The 18,705-nt window shown below is 42.5% G+C and overlaps 1 protein-coding gene across 2 annotated transcripts in view; it reads right to left on the minus strand.

Moving 5' to 3' along the window:
• Positions 1-18,705, minus strand: part of slc15a2 (solute carrier family 15 member 2) — a 359,727-nt gene that overhangs the window by 188,431 nt on the left and 152,591 nt on the right. For both annotated transcript variants that reach the window (XM_073047618.1, XM_073047617.1), the window contains exons 8-9: positions 15,837-15,914; positions 14,435-14,517 (exon numbers count right to left, since the gene is read on the minus strand). In XM_073047618.1, the coding sequence (XP_072903719.1) occupies positions 14,435-14,517; positions 15,837-15,914 (161 nt within the window). The remainder of the gene's footprint in view (positions 1-14,434; positions 14,518-15,836; positions 15,915-18,705) is intronic.

Genomic DNA, 18,705 nt, shown 5'->3' on the forward strand with positions numbered 1-18,705 from the left:
GCTCAGTTCTGGTCGCCTCACTACAGAAGGATGTGGAAGCCATAGAAAGGGTGCAGAGGAGATTTACAAGGATGTTGCCTGGATTGGGGAGCATGCCTTAAGAGAATAGGGTGAGTGAACTAGGCCTTGTCTCCTTGGAGCGAAGGAGGATGAGAGGTGATCTGATAGAGGTGTTCAAGATGATGAAAGACATTGATCGTGTGGATAGTCAAGAGGACACAGGTTTAAAGTGCTGAGGAGTAGGTACAGAGGAGCTGTCAGGGGTAAGTTTTTTACTCAGAGAATGGTGAGTGTGTGGAATGGGCTGCCAGCAACAATGGTGGAGGTGGATACGATAGGAGGGTCTTTTAAGAGGATTTTAGATAGTTACATGGAGCTTAGTAAAATAGAGGGCTATAGGTAAGCCTAGTAATTTCTAATGTAGGGACGTGTTCGGCACAACTTTGTGGGCTGAAGGGCCTGTATTGTGCTGTAGGTTTTCTATGTTTCTATAAAGACTCAGCATTATTCCCTTACTTTTATATTCTATTCTGTTTGATATAAATACTAACACTGCATTTGTCTTCTTTACCACAGACTCAATGTATAAATTAACCTTCTGGGAGTCTTACATGAGGACTCCTAAGTCCCTCTGTACCTCTGATTTTTGTACCTTCTCCCCATTTAGATAATAGTCTGTACTATTGTTCCTTTCACCAAAATGTATTTTCATACATTTCCTAACACTGGATTCCATCTGCCACTTTTTGCCCATTCTTCCAATATATCCAAGTCCTACTGCAATTGCATTGCTTTCTCAACAATACCTACCCCTCCTCCTATCTTCGTATCATCCGCAATCTTTGCCATGAAGCCATCAATTCCATTATCTAAATCACTGACCAACAATGTGAAAAGTGGCAGTCCCAATACTGACCCCTGAGGAACACCACTAGTCACTGGCAGACAATCAGAAAAGGCACCTTTTATTCCCACTTGCTGCCTTCTGCCTGTCAGCCATTCCTCTATCGATCCTAGTATCTTTTCTGTAATGCCATAGTATTTTATCTTAAGTAGCCTCATGTGTGGCACCTTATCAAATGCCTTCTGAAAATCCAAGTAATTGGCATCCACTGCCTCTCCTTTGTCCACCCTGCTGGTTATTTCCTCAAAGAACTGTAACAGACTTGTCAGGCAAGATTTCCCTTCACAGAAATCGTATTGACTTTGACTTACTTTATCATTAGTCTCCAAGTACCTCGAAACCTCATCCTTGATAATAGACTCCAATACTCTCCCAACCACTGAGGTTAGGCTAACCAGCCTATAATTTTGAATTACTTTCGAAAGCCACTACTTTCGAATTTCTTACTATCTTTCCTTTCAGTTAGTCCTGACGAAGGGTCTCAGCCTGAAACGTCCACAGTGCTTCTCCTTATAGATGCTGCCTGGCCTGCTGGCGGCGCGACGACGCAGGGCGCAGCGGCCACTCCAGTAAGGAATATCCGTTATCTGTAAGTAGGGGCCGTGCACAATCCTGATTTGATTGAGACGGATGTGTGAAGCACGGAGGAACATCTGGCGAAACTTCTGACATGCCTGTGCTGCTGACGCTGCTACTGAGCGATCGGAGAGATCTCCAGAGAGGAAGGCCCCGAATCCTCGGCTTTGCCTGTTGCTTGGTGGCCGGAGCCGGGTTTGAAGCACTCGGCAGAGATGGTGCTCGGTGCTCGGTGTCGGAGGCACGAAGTTGTCGGAAGTTTTCGGACGGACTCACAGTTGGCTGTGCTCGGGTGCTTCCAGAGGCTGCATCGGGAAGTTTTGCCACGTTGGAGGTTTCTTCCTTCTGCCATCTGCGTGAGATGATGGGCTATCTGGGACTTTGAGACTTTTTTTACCGTGCCCATGGTCTGCTCTTATCAAATTATGGTATTGCTTTGCACTGTTGTAACTGTATGTTATAATTATGTGGTTTTTTGGTCAGTTAGTCTTGGTCTGTCTTGTGTTTATGTGATATCATACTGGAGGAACATTGAATTTCCCCTTGGGGATGAATAAAGTATCTATCTATCTATCTATCTATCTATCATTTAGTGTGTGTTGTTTGAATTTCCAGCATCTGCAGATTTCCTCGTGTTGAGCCTATAATTTCCTTTCTTTTGCCTTCCTCCATTTCTTAAAGAGTGGAGTGAAATTTGCAATCTTTCCATCCTCTGGACCGTGCTAGAATCAAGTGATTATTTAAAGATCATGACGAATGCATCCATTATCTCTTCAGCAACCTCCCTCAGAACTCTGGGATATAGTCCACCTGGTCCAGATGACTTATCTACCTTAAGACCTTTGAGTTTGCTTAGCACTTCTTCCTTTGTAATAGCAATGGCACTCACTCCTGCTCCCTGACACTCACAGACCTCTGACACACTGCTGGTATCTTCCACAGTGAAGACAGATGCAAAGTACCCAATAAGTTAATCTACCATTTCTTTGTTACTCATTACTACCTCACCAGCATCATTTTCCAGTGGTCCAATATCAACTTTCACCTCCCTTTTACTTTTTATATAATTGTAAAAACTTTTGGTATCCTGCTTTGTATTATTGGCTAGTCTGTCCTCATATTTCATCTTTTCCCTTCTTATAGCTTTTTTAGCTGCTTTTTCTTGGAGGTGAGGACCTTGCAGCTAGGGAGTAAATTGAAAAGCAGAACCAAAAATGTGGTAATCTCTGGATTACTACCTGAGCCATGTGCAAATAGGCACAGGGTCAAGAAGTTTAGAGAATTAAATGCGTGGCTCAAGGATTGGTGTGGGAGAAGTGGGTCTGATTTCATGGGAAACTGACACTAGTATTGGGGAAGGAGGGAGCTGTACCAATGGGATGCGCTCCACCCTGAACCATGATGGGATCTTGTCCTTGTGAATCACATAACTAGGTCTGTGGATAGGGCTTTAAACAAAATAGCAAGGGTTGGGTTCAACAGTTTGGAGAAGTATTGACAAATAAAAGAGAAAAGCATAGATAAAGATAAAGTAAAACAAAAGAGAAAAAAGAGAAAAGGGGGTCCAGAAAAGTCATGTGCAAAAGAGAAAAAGAATACAAGATTTTAAAAGCACAATGAGTGTAAGGGCACTTTATCTGAATGCCCGTAGCATTCAAAACAAAGTCAATAAGCTTGTGACACAAATTAGTACAAAGAGGTATGATTTAGTGGCCTTACAGAAACGTGGCTGCAGGGTTTAGAGAATTGAGAATTAAATATCCAAGGATATCAAGTAATATGGAAGGATAGGCAGGAAGGTAAGGGTAGTGCTTTTAATTAAGGATGAGTTCAGGGAGATAGTGCAAGACGATATAAGATCTAAGGAGCAGAATGTTGAATCCATCTGAGTAGAGATTAGGAATAGTAAAGGGAAAAAAATCACTGGTGGGAGTTGTCTATTGGCCACCATTACAGTGGCATAGGCAATAAACAGAAAAATATCTGAGGCATGTAAAAATGGAACAGCAGTTATCATGGGGGACTTGCACATAGGTTGGGCGAATCAAGTTTGTTGAGGCAATCTTGAGGAGGACTTCATAGAATGTATCTGTGATGACTTTCTTAAACAGCATGTTACTGATCATACAAGGGAATGTTCTATCTTAGATCTGGTCCTGTGCAATGACACAGAGAAAATTAGTGATCTTGTAGTTAGGGATCCTCTTGGAAAGAGTGATCACAGTATGATTGAGTTTCTCATGCAAATGGAGGGTGTAATAGTTCATTCTAAAACCACTGTATTATGCCTAAACAATGGAGACTATAATGTAATGAGGGAGGAGTTGGATAGGGTAGACTAGGAACATAAGCTATATAGTGGGACAGTTGAGGAACAGTGGAAGACTTTCAGAGAGATTTTTCAGGGTGCTCATTAAAAGTATATTCTAGTTAAAAGCAAGGGCCATAAGAGTGGAGATAGCCAGCCATGGATAACTAAGGAAATAAAGGAAGGCATCAAACTAAAACCTTGTGCATACAAAGTCGCTGAGAGTAGTGGGAATCCGGAAGATTGGGAAAACTTTAAAAAGAAACGAAGAACCACTAAGTGACCAATAAAGAAAGGGAAGATAGATATAAAATTGAATAGTAAAAATTTTTAATTATATAAAATATATTCAGAGCAAGAAGGCTGCGTGTGAACTGCTGATTTTATGGAGTGAAGGGAGTTTTTTACTGCTCGGGTTAAAGAGAGGTGAGACTGCGCAGGCGCGTGACATCAGCCAGTAAAGTGCGAAAGGTTTAAAAAGAAGACAGCCATATCCAGTGGGCAGCGGAGTGAGAGGCAGCAAGTGATAGGGCTTAGGCGGTAACAGGACGAAACGAGGTAGGAAGAATGCATGTGAAGCCAGTTTTAGATAGATAGATAGATACTTTATGATACTGTGCTCTGTCAGATGTGGGGGTTTCTGGAGACTCCCAGCCTTCCAGACAGCATTATCTACACTAGGCCTGACGCAGGAAAGAAACTCAGATGGTAGTTTGCCTCCCAGGTGCCATGGTTGGGGATGTTTCAGATCGCATCCAAGATATCCTGCGGTGGGAGGGAGAACAGCCAGAGGTCGTGGTACATATTGGTACAATAACATAGGCAGGAAAAGGGAAGAGGTCCTGAAAGAAGACTACAGGGAGTTAGGAAGGAAGTTGAGAAGCAAGACCGCAAAGGTAGTAATCTTGGGATTACTGCCTGTGCCACGCAACAGTGAGAATAGGAATAGGATGAAGTGCAGGATAAATGCTTGGCTGAGGGATTGGAGCAGAGGGCAGGGATTCAGATTTCTGGATCATTGGGACCTCTTTTGGGGCAGGTGTGACCTGTACAAACAGGATGGGTTGCACTTGAATCCCAGGGAGACCAATATTCTGATGGGGAGGTTTGCTAAGACTACTGGGGAGAGTTTAAACTAGAATTGTTTTGGGGGGGGGGGGGGGTTTCAACATACCTTTCCAGGGAGACCTTGAGGAAATTCTTGGAAGAACAAGTACATCTTTTGAGTACATCCTTCACAGAAACTTTAACAGCACCGATGTACGAAAGAATTTTGGAGCCCAAATTGCACTTGAATCCCAAGGGGACCAATATTCTGACGGGGAGGTTTGCTAAGGCTACTGGGGTGAGTTTAAACTAGAATTGTCAGGAGGTGGGAACTGAACTGAAGAGACTGGGGAACAGGAGGTTGGCTCACAAATAGAGAAAGCTTGTAGACAGTGCGAGAGGGAGGATAGGCAGGTGATAGAGAAGGGACGTGCTCAGACCAAAAGCTTGAGATGTGTCTATTTTAATGCAAGGAGTGTTGTGAACAAAGCAGATGAGCTTACAGTGTGGATCAGTGCTTGGAAATATGATGTGGTGGCCAGTACAGAGACTTGGATGGCTCAGGGTGAAGGATTGGTTACCTCAAGTGCCAGGATTTTGATGTTTCAGAAGGGACAGGGAGGCAGGCAAAAGAGGTGGGGGTGTGGCACTATTGATCAGAGATAGTGTCACAGCTGCAGAAAAGATGGACGCCATGGAGGAATTGTCTACAGAGTCTCTGTGGGTGGAGATTAGGAACAGGAAAGGGGTCAATAACTTTATTGGGTGTTTTTTTTTATAGGCCGCCTAACAGTAACAGGGGTATCAAGGAGCAGATTGGGAAACAAATCCTCGAAAGGTGTAAAAATAAGAGTTGTCGTGATGGGAGATTTTAATTTCTCTAATATCGATTGGCATCTCCCAAGAGCAAGGGGTTTAGATGGGGTGGAGTTTGTTAGGTGTGTTTAGGAAGGTTTCTTGACATAGTATGTAGATAAGCCTACAAGAGGAGAGGCTGTACTTGATTTGGTATTGGGAAATGAACCTTGTCAGGTGTCAGATCTCTCAGTGGGAGAGCATTTTGGTGATAGTGATCATAATTCCATCTCCTTTACAATAGCATTGGAGAGAGATAGGAACAGACAAGTTAGAAAAGTGTTTAATTGGAGTAAGGGGAATTATGAGGCTATCAGGCAGGAAATTGGAGGATTAAATTGGAAGCAGATGTTCTTAGGGAAAAGTATGGAAGAAATGTGGCAAATATTCAGGGGTTATTTGTGTAGAGTTCTGTATAGGTACGTTCCTATGAGACAGAGAAGTTATGGTAGAGTACAGGAACCATAATGTACAAAGGCTGTAATAAATTTAGTCAAGAAGAAAAGAAAAGCTTACAAAAGGTTTAGAGAGGTAGGTAATGTTAGAGATCCAGAAGATTATAAGGCTACCAGGAAGGTGCTTAAGAAGGAAATTAGGAGAGCCAGAAGGGGCCATGAGAAGGCCTTGACGGGCAGAATTAAGGAAAACCCGAAGGCATTCTACAAGTATGTGAAGAGCAAGAGGATAAGGTGTGAACGAATACGACCTATCAAGTTTAACAGTGGGAAAGTGTGTATGGAACCAGAGGAAATAGCAGAGGTACTTAATGAATATTTTACTTTAGTATTCACTAGAGAAAAGGACCTTGGTGATTGTAGTGATGACTTGCAGCAGACTGAAAAGCTTGAGCATGTAGATATTCAGAAAGAGGATGTGCTGGAGATTTTGGAAGGCATCAAGTTGGATAGTCGCCGGGACCGGACAAAATGCACCCCAGGCTACTATGGGAGGAGATTGCTGAGCCTCTAGCGTTGATCTTTGCATCATCAGTGGGGACGGGAGAGGTTCTGGAGGATTGGAGGGTTGCGGATGTTGTTCCTTTATTCAAGAAAGGTAGTAGAGACGGCCCAGGAAATTATAGACCAGTGAGTCTTACCTCAGGGGTTGGTAAGTTGATGCAGAAGATCCTGAGAGGCAGGTTTTATGAACATTTGGAGAGGTATAATATGATTAGGAGTAGTCAGCATTGCATTGTAAAGGGCAGGTGCCTTACGAGCCTGATTGAATTTTTTGAGGATGTGCCTAAACACATTGATGGAGGAAGAGCAGTAGATGTAGTGTATACGAATTTCAGCAAGGCATTTGATAAGGTACCCCATGCAAGGCTTATTGAGAAAGTAAGGAGGCATGAGATCCAAGGGGACATTGCTTTGTGGATCCAGAACTGGCTTGCCCACAGAAGGCAAAGAGTGGTTATAGACGGGTCATATTCTGCATGGAGATCGGTCACCAGTGGAGTGCCTCTGGGATCTGTTCTGGGACCCTTATTCTTCGTGATTTTTATAAATGACCTGCATGAGGAAGTGGAAGGATGGGTTAGTAAGTTTGCTGATGACACAAAGGTTGGAGGTGTTGTGGATAGTGTGGAGGGCTGTCAGAGGTTACAGTGGGATATTGATAGGATGCAAAACTGGGCTGAGATGTGGCACATGGGGTTCAACTCTGTTAAGTATGAAGTAGTTCATTTTGGTAGGTCAAATATGATGGCAGGCTATAGTATTAATGGTAAGACTCTTGGCAGTGTGGAGGATCAGAGGGACCTTGGGGTCTGAGTCCACAGGACGCTCAAAGCAGCTGCGCAGGTTGACTGTGGTTAAGAAGATGTATGGTGTATTGGCCTTCATTAATCATGGAATTAAATTTGGAGCTGAGAGGTAATGTTGCAGCTATATAGGACCCTGGTCAGACCCCACTTGGAGTACTGTGCTCAGTTCTGTTCGCCTCACTACAGGAAGGATGTGGAAGCCATAGAAAGGGTGCAGAGGAGATTTGTAAGGATATTGCCTGGATTGGGGAGCATGTCTTATGAGAATAGGTTGAGTGATCTCGGCCTTTTCTCCTTGGAGCAAAGGAGGATAGAGGTGTCCTGATAGAGCTGTATAAGATGATGAGAGGCATTGGTCGTGTGGATAGTCAGAGGCTTTTTCCCAAGGCTGAAATGGTTGCCACAAGAGGATACAGTTTTATGATGTTGGGGAGTAGGTACAGAGGAGATGTCAGGGGTAAGTTTTTTTACTCAGAGAGTGGTGAGTGCGTGGAATGGGCTGCTGGCAACAGTGGTGGAGGCAGATATGATAGGTTCTTTTAAGAGAATTTTAGATAGGTACATGGAGCTTAGTAAAATAGAGGGCTATAGGTAAGCCTTGTAATTTCTACGGTAGTGATATGTTCGGCACAACTTTGTGGGCCAAAGGGCCTGTATTGTACCTTAGGTTTTCAATGCTTCTATGTTTCTGTAAAGCAGAAAATGGTGGTTAAGGTGAACATAGGTCCCTTGGAGGACGAGAAGGGGGAATTGATATTGGGTAATGAGGAAATGGCTGAGGCTTTGAATGACTATTTTGTGTTGGTCTTCACGGTGGACGACACGTTTAACATGCCAAAGAGAGATGATGTGGATATGATGGAAGGTAAGGACCTCAATGCAATAGCTATCACTAAAGAGGTAGTCCTGAATAAACTTGTGGGCCTTAAGATAGACTTGTCCCCGGTACTGAAAGAAATGGCAGAGGTTATAGTAGAGGCTTTGGTGATCATTTACCAGAATTCACTGGTCTCTGGGCAGGTCCCAGTGGATTGGATTAGGATTAAGATGCTTTTTTCAATAGATGCTGCCAGGCCTGCTGAGTTCCTTCAGCGTTTTTGTGTTTATTATTTGTGACTGGATGGTCAGGAGAACTAAAAAAGTTCTGTCGTGGCGAGTGTCCTGAAGGCTGCCTGGTGCCCAGGTTCTGGATATCTTAACTGACCTGTAGAGGAATTTGAAGTGGAAAGGGAAAGATTCAATTGTTGTGGTTCATGTGGGTAACAATGTCACACCACTGTTCAAAAAAAATTAGGTAAAAGGTAGGTAACTATAGGCCAGTTAGTTTAACATTTGTAGTTGGGAAAATGCTTAAAGCTGTCATTAAAGAAGAAATAGCGAGGCATCTGGAAAGAAATGGATCCATCATGCTGATACAGCATGGATTCAGCAACGGCAGGTCCTGTTTGACAACTTACTGGAGTTCTTTGAGGATATAATGACCACAGTGGATAGAGGAGAACAGATGGACGTTAATTACTTGGATTTCCAGAAGGCATTCGATAAGGTACCACATAAAAGACTTAACCATAAGATAACGATGCATAGAGTTTAGGGTGATGTATTAGCATGGATTGCTCTTACAGAGCAGCACACCGTACCCACTTACATTTTCTTACAGGGGAACTGCACTCGTGACCCCCATCCGTCATTTGAGGTTAATTGATTTTGAGTATTGATAGATTTTTTTTAAACGTCTTAAAACAAAGCTGTTTACTGAATTACCCAGGACTGTGAAAGTAGATTTCAACTGTAGAAGTCCTATATGGGAATATAGTCCCAAATGGGAATATCTGAGGATTCCTTTTGGAGCTGCATATAAACAGTCTCCCTTTAATGGTGCTGTCTTAAATTAGCCACACACTTTCTTAAATTAGAACACACACCAGTCCTCACTGAGGGATCAGAAGTGGAATGGATAAGCGGTTTCAAGTTTCTGGGTGTCAGCATCACTGAGGATCTAATCTGGGCCCAACATATTGATGCAATTGCTCAGAAGGCATGGCAAAACCTGTACTTCATTAAGAGTTTGAGGAGAATTGGTATGTCAAAAATGCAAATGTCTACAGATGTACTGTGGAGAGCATTCTAACTGGTTGTATCACCATCTGGTATGGGGCGGCCACTGCACAGGATCAGAAAAAGATGCAGAAAGTTGTAAACGCAACCAGCTCCATCAAGGTCACTGGCCTCCCCAGCATCAAGGAGTGATGCCTCAAAAAGGCAGCATCCATCATTAAGGACCCCCATCACCCAAGACATGCCCTCTTCTCATTGCTACCATCAAGGAGGAGGTACAAGAACCTAAAGACACACACTCTAACTTTTCAGGAACATCTTCCCTTTGCCATCAGATTTCTGAATAGATAATGAACCTATGAACACTACCTCAGTATTTTTTTTCTCTCTTTGTACTTTATTTAAATTTAATTTTTCTTTTTTGCATATACTTATTGTAATTTATAGATTTTATTATTTTGTATTGCAATGTACTGCTACTGCAAAACAACAAATTTCATGCCATATGCCAGTGATATTAAACACGATTCTGATTCTGAATCTTCTGAATTCTTTAGCCAAAAAGTGGTGAATCTCTGGAATTCAATGCCAAGTAATTGAGTATATTTAAAGCAAAGTTGGATAGGTTGTTAATTAGTAAGGGCACCAAATGTTAGGTGGAGAAGGCAGAAGAATGGAGTTAAGAGGTAAAATAAATTAGCTAAGATCGAATGTTGGAGCAGATGCAATGGGCTGAATGATCTAATCTGCTCTGATGTCTTAAGATCTAACCCATTATAATGCCCCTAGTGTTTTCTTCTGGCAAGAGTGAAGACAGGGAAACAGAGATTCATTCACTGTCAATCTGCAGTTTAAGGGAAATGGCAAATGTTCCAGAGAAAGGAACTAAATAGTCTACTCTTTGAAAGAACTATTGCAGGCCAATGGTTTCTTTTCATGCTGTAATATTCTTGAGTTTGAACACCTTCATTCATATATAATAATTAATATATTAAGAATTGATATGTGTTTAATGGGTCTGTGAATATACTTGATACGGGTCAAGATGAGGGCGAATCTCATTGAAACCTGCTGAATACTGAAAAAGCAGGGTAGAGTGAACAGGGTATTTCCATTAATAGGAAAGTCGAGCATTCAGGATATAAGACCATAATACATAGGAGCAGAATTTGGCCATCTGGCCTATTGAGTGTGCTCTGTAATTCAATCATGGCTGATCCTTTTTCTCAATCTCCTACTTAACCATAGTTCCCGGCTTTCTCCCCATAACCTTTGATGCCATGTCCAATCAAGAACCTATCAATCTTTGCCTTAAATACACTCAACGACCTGGCCTCCACAGCTGCATGTGGTGACAAATTCCACAAATTTACCACCCTTTGGCTAAAGAAATTTCTCTGCATCTCTGTTTTGAAAGGGTGCCCATCTATCCTGAGGCTATGTCCTCTTGTCCTAGACTCTCCCACTATGGGAAACATTCTTTCACATCTACTCGGTCTAGGCCTTCCAACATTCCATAGAACCATAGAACACTACAGCACAGTACAGGCCCTTCATCCCTCCTTGTTGTGCCAACCCATATAATCCTTAAAAAAAAGTACTAAACCCACACTACCCCATAACCCTCCATTTTTCTTTCATCTATGTGCCTGTCCAAGAGGCTCTTAAATACCCCTAATGTTTTAGCCTCCACCACCATCCCTGGCAAGTCATTCCAGGCACTCACAACCCTCTGTGTAAAAAAAACTTGGACCCTGATGTCTCTCCTAAATTTCCCTCCCTTAATTTTGTACATATGCCCTCTGGTGTTTGTTATTGGTGTCTTAGGAAACAGGGACTGACTATCCACCCTATCTATGCCTCTCATAATCTTGTAGACCTCTATCAAGTCCCCTCTCATTCGTCTACGCTCCAAAGAGAAAAGTCCCAGCTCTGCTAACCTTGATTCATATGACTTGTTCTCCAAATCAGGCAGCATTCTGGTAAATCTCCTCTGCACCCTCTCCATAGCTTCCACATCTTTCCTATAATGAGGTGACCAGAATTGAACACAATACTCTAAGTGCGGTCTCACCAGAGATTTGTAGAGTTTCAACATGAGCTCTCTACTCTTGAACTCAATCCCCCTGTTAATAAAGCCTAGCATCCCATAGGCCTTCTTAACTACCCTATCAACCTATGCAGCAACCTTGAGGGATGTATGGATTTGAACCCCAAGGTCCCTTTGTTCATCCACACTCTTAAGTAACTGACCATTAATCCTGAACTCAGTCTTCTGGTTTGTCCTTCCAAAATGCATCACCTCACACTTGTCCGGATTGAACTCTATCTGCCATTTTTCTGCCCAACTCTGCAGCCTATCTATAATCCTCTTGTAACCTTTGACAACCTACAGCTCCATCCACAACTCCTCCAATCTTTGTGTCATCCGCAAACTTACTCACCCATCCTTCCGCCTCTATATCCAGGTCATTTATAAAAATCACACATAGCAGGGGTCCCAGGACAGATCCCTGCGACACTCCACTAGTCACTGACCTCCAGGCAGAATACTTTCCTTCCACAACTACTCTCTGCTTTCTTCCTTTAAGCCAAAAATTCGAAAGGTTTCAATGAGATCCCCCCCCCCCCCCAATCTTTCTAAATTCTGGTGAGTACAGACCCAGAGTCTCGTTCTTCATATGATAACCTTTTAATTCCTGGAATCATCCTTGTGTACCTCCTCTGGACCCTCTCCAACACCAGCACATCCTTTCTAAGATGAGGGGCCCAAAACTGCTCAGAATACTCAAGGTGAGGCCTCATCAGTGCCTTATAAAGCCTCAGCATCACATCCTTGCTATTGTATTCAAGACCTCTTGAAATGAATGCTAACATGGCATTTCGCTTCCTCACCACCAGCTCAGCCTGTAAGTTAACCTTTAGGGTGTTCTGCACAAGGACTCCCAAGTCCCCTGGATCTCAGATTTTTGGATTTTCTTCCCATTTAGAAAATAGCCTGCACATTTATTTCTACTGCATGATCACATATTTTCCAACATTGCATTTCATTTGCCGCTTTCTTGCCCATTCTCCTAATCTGTTTAAGTCCTTCTGCATCCTACCTATTTCAACAACACTACCTGCCCATCCACCAATCTTTGTATCATAAGCAAACTTGGCAACAAAGCCATATATTCTATCATCCAAATAATTTATATACAGCATAAAAAGAAGTGGTCCCAACACCGACTCCTGTGGAACACCACTAGTCACTGGCAGTCAACCAGAAAAGGATCCTTTTATTCCCAGAGCAAACACGAGGAAATCTGCAGATGCTGGAAATTCAAACAACAACACACACAAAATGCTGGTAGAACACAGCAGGCTAGGCAGCATCTATAGGGAGAAGCGATGTCGACGTTTCAGGCCGAGACCCTTCATCCTGACATCGCTTCTCCCTATAGATGCTGCCTAGCCTTTTATTCCCACTTGCTCCCTCCTATCAATCAGCCAATGTTTTAACCACGTTAGTAACTTTTCTGTAACACTATGGGCTCTTAACTTGGTAGGCAGCCTCATGTGCAGCACCTTGTCAAAGGCCTTTTGAAAGTCCAAATATACAACATCCATTGCATTCCCTTTATCTGTCCTACTTGTATTCTCCTCAAAGAATTCCAACGGGTTCGTCAGGCAGAATTTTCCCTGAAGGAAACCATACAGCCTGTGTCACCAAGTACTCCATCATCTCATCCTTAACAATTGACTCCAACATCTTCACAGCCACTGAGATCAGGCAAACTGGTCTATAATTTTCTTTCTGCTGCCTTCCTCCTTTCTTAAAGAATGGAATGACATTTGTAGTTTTCCAGTCCTCTGGCACCATGCCGGAGTCCAATCATTTTTGAAAGATCATTTCTAATGCCATCACAATCTCTAACACTACCTCTTTCAGAACTGTAGGGTGCAGTTCCTCTGGTCCAGGTGACTTATGTACTGTTAGCTCTTTCAGATTTTTGAGCACCTTCTCTCTTGTAATATTAACCGCACCCACTTCTCTTCCTTCACATACTACAACATCAGGCATACTGCTAGTGTCTTCCACAGTGAAGACTGATGCCAAATACTCATATAGTTCCTCAGCCATCTCCTTGTTCCCCCTTATTACTTCTCCTGCCTCATTTTCTTGCAGTCCTCTATGCATTCTCATTTCTCTTTTATTTTTAACATACTTAAAAAAACTTATACTATCCACTTTGAAATTATTTGCTAGCTTGCTTTCATATTTCATCTTTTCCCTTCTAATAATTTTTTTAGTTGCTCTCTGTCGGTTTTTAAAACCTTCCCAATCCTTTCTCTTCCCACTAATTTTTGCTTTGTTGTATGCCCTTTCTTTTGATTTTACAATGCCTTTGACTTCCCTTGTCAGCCATGGTTGTACTATTTTGACATTTGAGTATATCTTAACTTTTGGAGTACACGTGTCCTGCACCTTCCTCATTTTTCCCAGAAATGCACACCATTGCGCTCTACTGCCATTCCTGCCAGCAGCTCCTTCCAATTTACTTTAGCCAACTCCTCTTTCATACCACTGTAATTTCTCTTACTCCACTTAAATACTGCTACATCAGACTACTTTCTCCCTATGAAATTTCAAGTTGAACTCAGTCATATTGTGATCACTGGTTCCTAAGATATCCAGGGATCCCTTTAAAACAGAGCTAAGTAATTTTTTCAGCCAGAGGGTGGTGAATCTGTGGAATTTGCAGTCACAGATTGCTGTGGAGGCCAAGTCATTAGGTGTCTTTGAGGCAGAGATGGATTAGACTTAATGGGCTGAATAGTCTAATTCTGCTCTTCTGACCTTCTGATCTACCATATGGTATTACAGTCCCATCATATGTAAATTAACTGTAAGGAAGGATGATCACTGAATACTTACCCCAATACACTTACAAACTTCAACCAACATATTGCCCTGTGGAGGAAGCTTTTTGTACATACCACTGCCAGACAGGAAAATGACTAAACAAAAAAAAAGAACTAAATTAGTGCTTCCTTTATCAAGACCATGTTTTGCTCTGTTCTTAGTCATCTGTAGTAAAAGAATCATTAGTCTTTCTTTCCTCCCTAGATATGTGGAGTCTCTAGAGTGTTATACTTTGTGACAAACCTACTGTAAACACATGATAACCACTAATGAGACGTATGAGGTGGTCAGGGTCATTAACACCATTGAGCTCTTCAAGTAAATTGGATTTGCAGATGACATTAAGATTGGTGGGTATAGTGGACAGTGCGGAAGGCTATCATGGCTTGCAGAGAGATCTGCATTAGCTAGAAAAATGGGCTAAAAAATAGCAGATGGAATTTAATGCAGACAAGTAAAAGGCTTTGCACTTTGACAGAACCAACCCTGGTAGGTCTTATACAGTGAACACTAGGGCACTGAGGAGTGTAGAAGAACAAAGGGATCCAGGAATACAGATCCATAATTTGTTGAAAGTGGTCATAGGTAGATAGGGTCGAAAAGAAAGCCTTCAGGACTCTATTCTTAACATAGAAGACTGAGAGAAGATTTGATAGAGGTATACAAAATTATGAGGGTATAGATAGGATAAATGCAAGCAGGCTTTTTCCACTGAAGTTGGGTGGGACTACAACCAGAGGTCATGGGTTAAGGGTGAAAAGTTAGGAGTTTAAGGGGAACATGAGGAGAAAGCTCTTCGTTTAGAGGGTCATGAGAGCATGGAATGAGCTGCTAGAATATGCAGTGCATGCAAGCTCAATTTCAAAGTCAAAGAGAAGTTTGGACAGGTATATGGATAGTAGGTATATGGACAGCTATAGTCCTGTTGCAGATCAGTGGGAGTAGGCCGTTTCAATGGTTTTGGCATCAACTAAATGGGCTGAAGTACCTCTGCATTATATTTCTCTGTGACTCTAAATTATGCACATTCATAAAGTTAAGGTAGATTGGCCATTGCGTCATTTGCACTGGTTCAAAATCCCAGGACATCCCATCCAACAGGCCTTGTGGGAGCACCACAAAGGCTGACAGTCAGATCAGCATGCAAATTTTCGGTAGGGCACTCTTATTAACAAAGCCAATTATATAAAAATAAATGTGTCCAAGGTATCATGTTACCAAAATTCAAGATACGCAGCTGTAGGAACTAGAACACCCATACATGTATTGTTGGGTTGAAGATTTCGACCTTCAAGTACCCAGTATTTCAGCTAACACCAAGGGACTCAGTGGACAATACAAAGGGGGATCGGTGAATCATTCTGGCAGCAATGAGGGCAGAATGTTCATAAGGATAGCTTGTTGTTCAGCTTACCTAATGCTATCACCATGAGAGCAGCAGGAACACCAAAAGCCAGAGCGTAACACTCACCACCAAAACATTTCACTTCAGCTGAAAAGACAAGATAACGTCAAGGAGGGCAGAAACACTGAATATGTATTCTTAGCACAGAAGAGGAGGTTCATGAAAATTATTTCAGAACTGAAAGAGTTAACAATGAGAAGCATTTGATGGCTCTAGGCCAGCACTCAGGAGTTTAAAAGAATGGGGGTGGGACGGGAGCTCTCAGTGAAACCTATTGAATATTGAAAGACCTTGGTACAGTGGATGTGGTGAGGATGTTTGGATCTCCAACACTCACAGTTTTCAACATACCTTTCCAGGGAGACCTTGAGGAAATTCTTAGAAGAACAAGTACATCTTTTGAGTACATCCTTCACAGAAACTTTAACAGCGCCGATGTTCGAAAGAATCTTGGGGCCCAAATTGCACTTGAATCCCAAGGGGACCAATATTCTGACGGGGAGGTTTGCTAAGGCTACTGGGGTGAGTTTAAACTAGAATTGTTGGGAGGTGGGAACTGAACTGAAGAGACTGGGGAACAGGAGGTTGGCTCACAAATAGAGAAAGCTTGTAGATAGTGCGAGAGGGAGGATAGGCAGGTGATAGAGAAGGGACACGCTCAGACCAAAGGCTTGAGATGTGTCTATTTTAATGCAAGGAGTATTATGAACAAAGCAGATGAGCTTAGCGCATAGATCAGTACTTGGAGATATGATGTGGTGGCCATTACAGAGACTTGAATGGCTCAGGGACAGGAATGGTTACTTCAAGTGCTGGATTTTAAATGTTTCTGAAAGGACAGGGAGGGAGACAAAAGAGGTGGGGGCATAGCACAGTTGATCAGAGATAGTGTCACGGTTGCAGAAAAGGTGGATGCCATGGAGGGATTATCTACGGAGTTTCTGTGGGTGGAGGTTAGGAACAGGAAGGGGTCAATAACTTTACTGGGTGTTTTTTATAGGCCGCCCAACAGTAACAGGGATATCGAGGAGCAGATAGGGAAACAGATCCTGGAAAGGTGTAATAATAAGAGTTGGCATGATGGGAGATTTTAATTTTCCATATATCAATTGGCATCTCCCTAGAGCAAAGGGTTTAGACGGGGTAGATTTTTTAGGTGTGTTCAGGAAGGTTTCTTGACACAATATGTAGATAAGCCTAAAAGATGAGAGGCTGTACTTGATTTGGTATTGGGAAATGAACCTTGTCAGGTGTCAGATCTCTCGGTGGGAGAGCATTTTGGAGATAGTGATCATAATTCCATCTCCTTTACAATAGCATTGGAGACAGATAGGAGCAGACAAGTTAGAAAAGCGTTTAATTGGAGTAAGGGGAATTATGAGACTATCAGGCAGGAAATTGGTAGCTTAAATTGGAAGCACATGTTCTCAGGGAAAAGTACAGAAGAAATGTGGCAAACATTCAGGGAATATTTGTGTGGAGTACTGCATAGTTATGTTCCAATGAGACAGGGAAGTTATGGTAGGGAACAGGAACCGTGGTGTACAAAGGCTGTAATAAATCTAGTCAAGAAGAAAAGCTTACAAAAGGTTCAGAGAGCTGGGTAATGTTACAGATCTAGAAAATTATAAGGCTAACAGGAAGGAGTTTAAGAAGGAAATTAGGAGAGCCAGAAGAGGCCATGAGAAGGCCTTGGCGGGCATGATTAAGCAAAGCTCTAAGGCATTCTACAAGTATGTGAAGAGCAAGAGGATAAGTTGTGAAAGAATAGGACCTATCAAGTGTGACAGTGGGAAGGTGTGTATGGAATCGGAGGAAATAGCAGAGGTACTTAATGAATACTTTATTTCAGTATTCACTACGAAAAAGGATCTTGGTGATTGTAGTATAACTTGCAGCAGACTGAAAGGCTTGAGTATGTAGATATTAAGAAAGAGGATGTGCTGGATCTTTCGGAAAGTATCAAGTTGGTAAGTCGCCGGGACCAGATGAGGAGTATGCCAGGCTACTGTGGAAGGCAAGGGAGGAGATTGCTGAGCCTCTTGAGATGATCTCTGCATCATCAATGGGGATGAGGGAGGTTCTGGAGGATTGGAGGGTTTTGGATATTGTTCCCTTATTCAAGAAAGGGAGTAGAGATAGGCCAGGAAACCTCAGACCAGTGAGTCTTACCTCAGTGGTTGGTAAGTTGATGGAGAAGATCCTGAGAGGCAGGATTTATGAACATTTGGAGAAGTATAATATGATTAGGAATAGTCAGCATGGCTTTGTTAAGGGCAGGTCGTGTCTTATGAGCTTGATTGAATGTTTTGAGGATGTGACTGAACAACATTGATGAAGGAAGAGCAGTATATGTAGTGTATATGGATTTCAGCAAGGCATTTGATAAGGTACCCCATTCAAGGCTTATTGAGAAAGTAAGGAAATCCAAGGGGACATTGCTTTGTGGATCCAGAACTAGCTTGCCCATAGAAAGCAAAGAGTGATTGTAGACGGGTCATATTCTGCATGCAGGTCGGTCACCAGTTGTGTGCCTCAGGGATCTGTTCTGGGGCCCTTACTCTTCATGATTTTTATAAATGACCTTGATGGGGAAGTGGAGGGATGGGTTAGTAAGTTTGCTGATGACACAAAGATTGGAGGTGTTGTGGATAGTGTGGAGAGCTGTCAGAGGTTACAGTGGGACATTGATAGGATTCAAAACTGGGCTGAGAAGTAGCAGATGGAGTTCAACCCAAATAAGTGTGAAGTGGTGCATTTTGGTAAGTCAAATATGATGGCAAAATATAGTATTAATGGTAAGATTCTTGGTAGTGTGGAGGATCAGAGGGATCTTGGGGTCCAAGTCCATAGGACACGCAAAGCAGCTGCGCAGGTT

The sequence above is a fragment of the Hemitrygon akajei genome, chromosome 5 (assembly GCF_048418815.1).
Source record: "Hemitrygon akajei chromosome 5, sHemAka1.3, whole genome shotgun sequence".
In the NCBI taxonomy this organism is placed as follows: Eukaryota; Metazoa; Chordata; class Chondrichthyes; order Myliobatiformes; family Dasyatidae; genus Hemitrygon; species Hemitrygon akajei.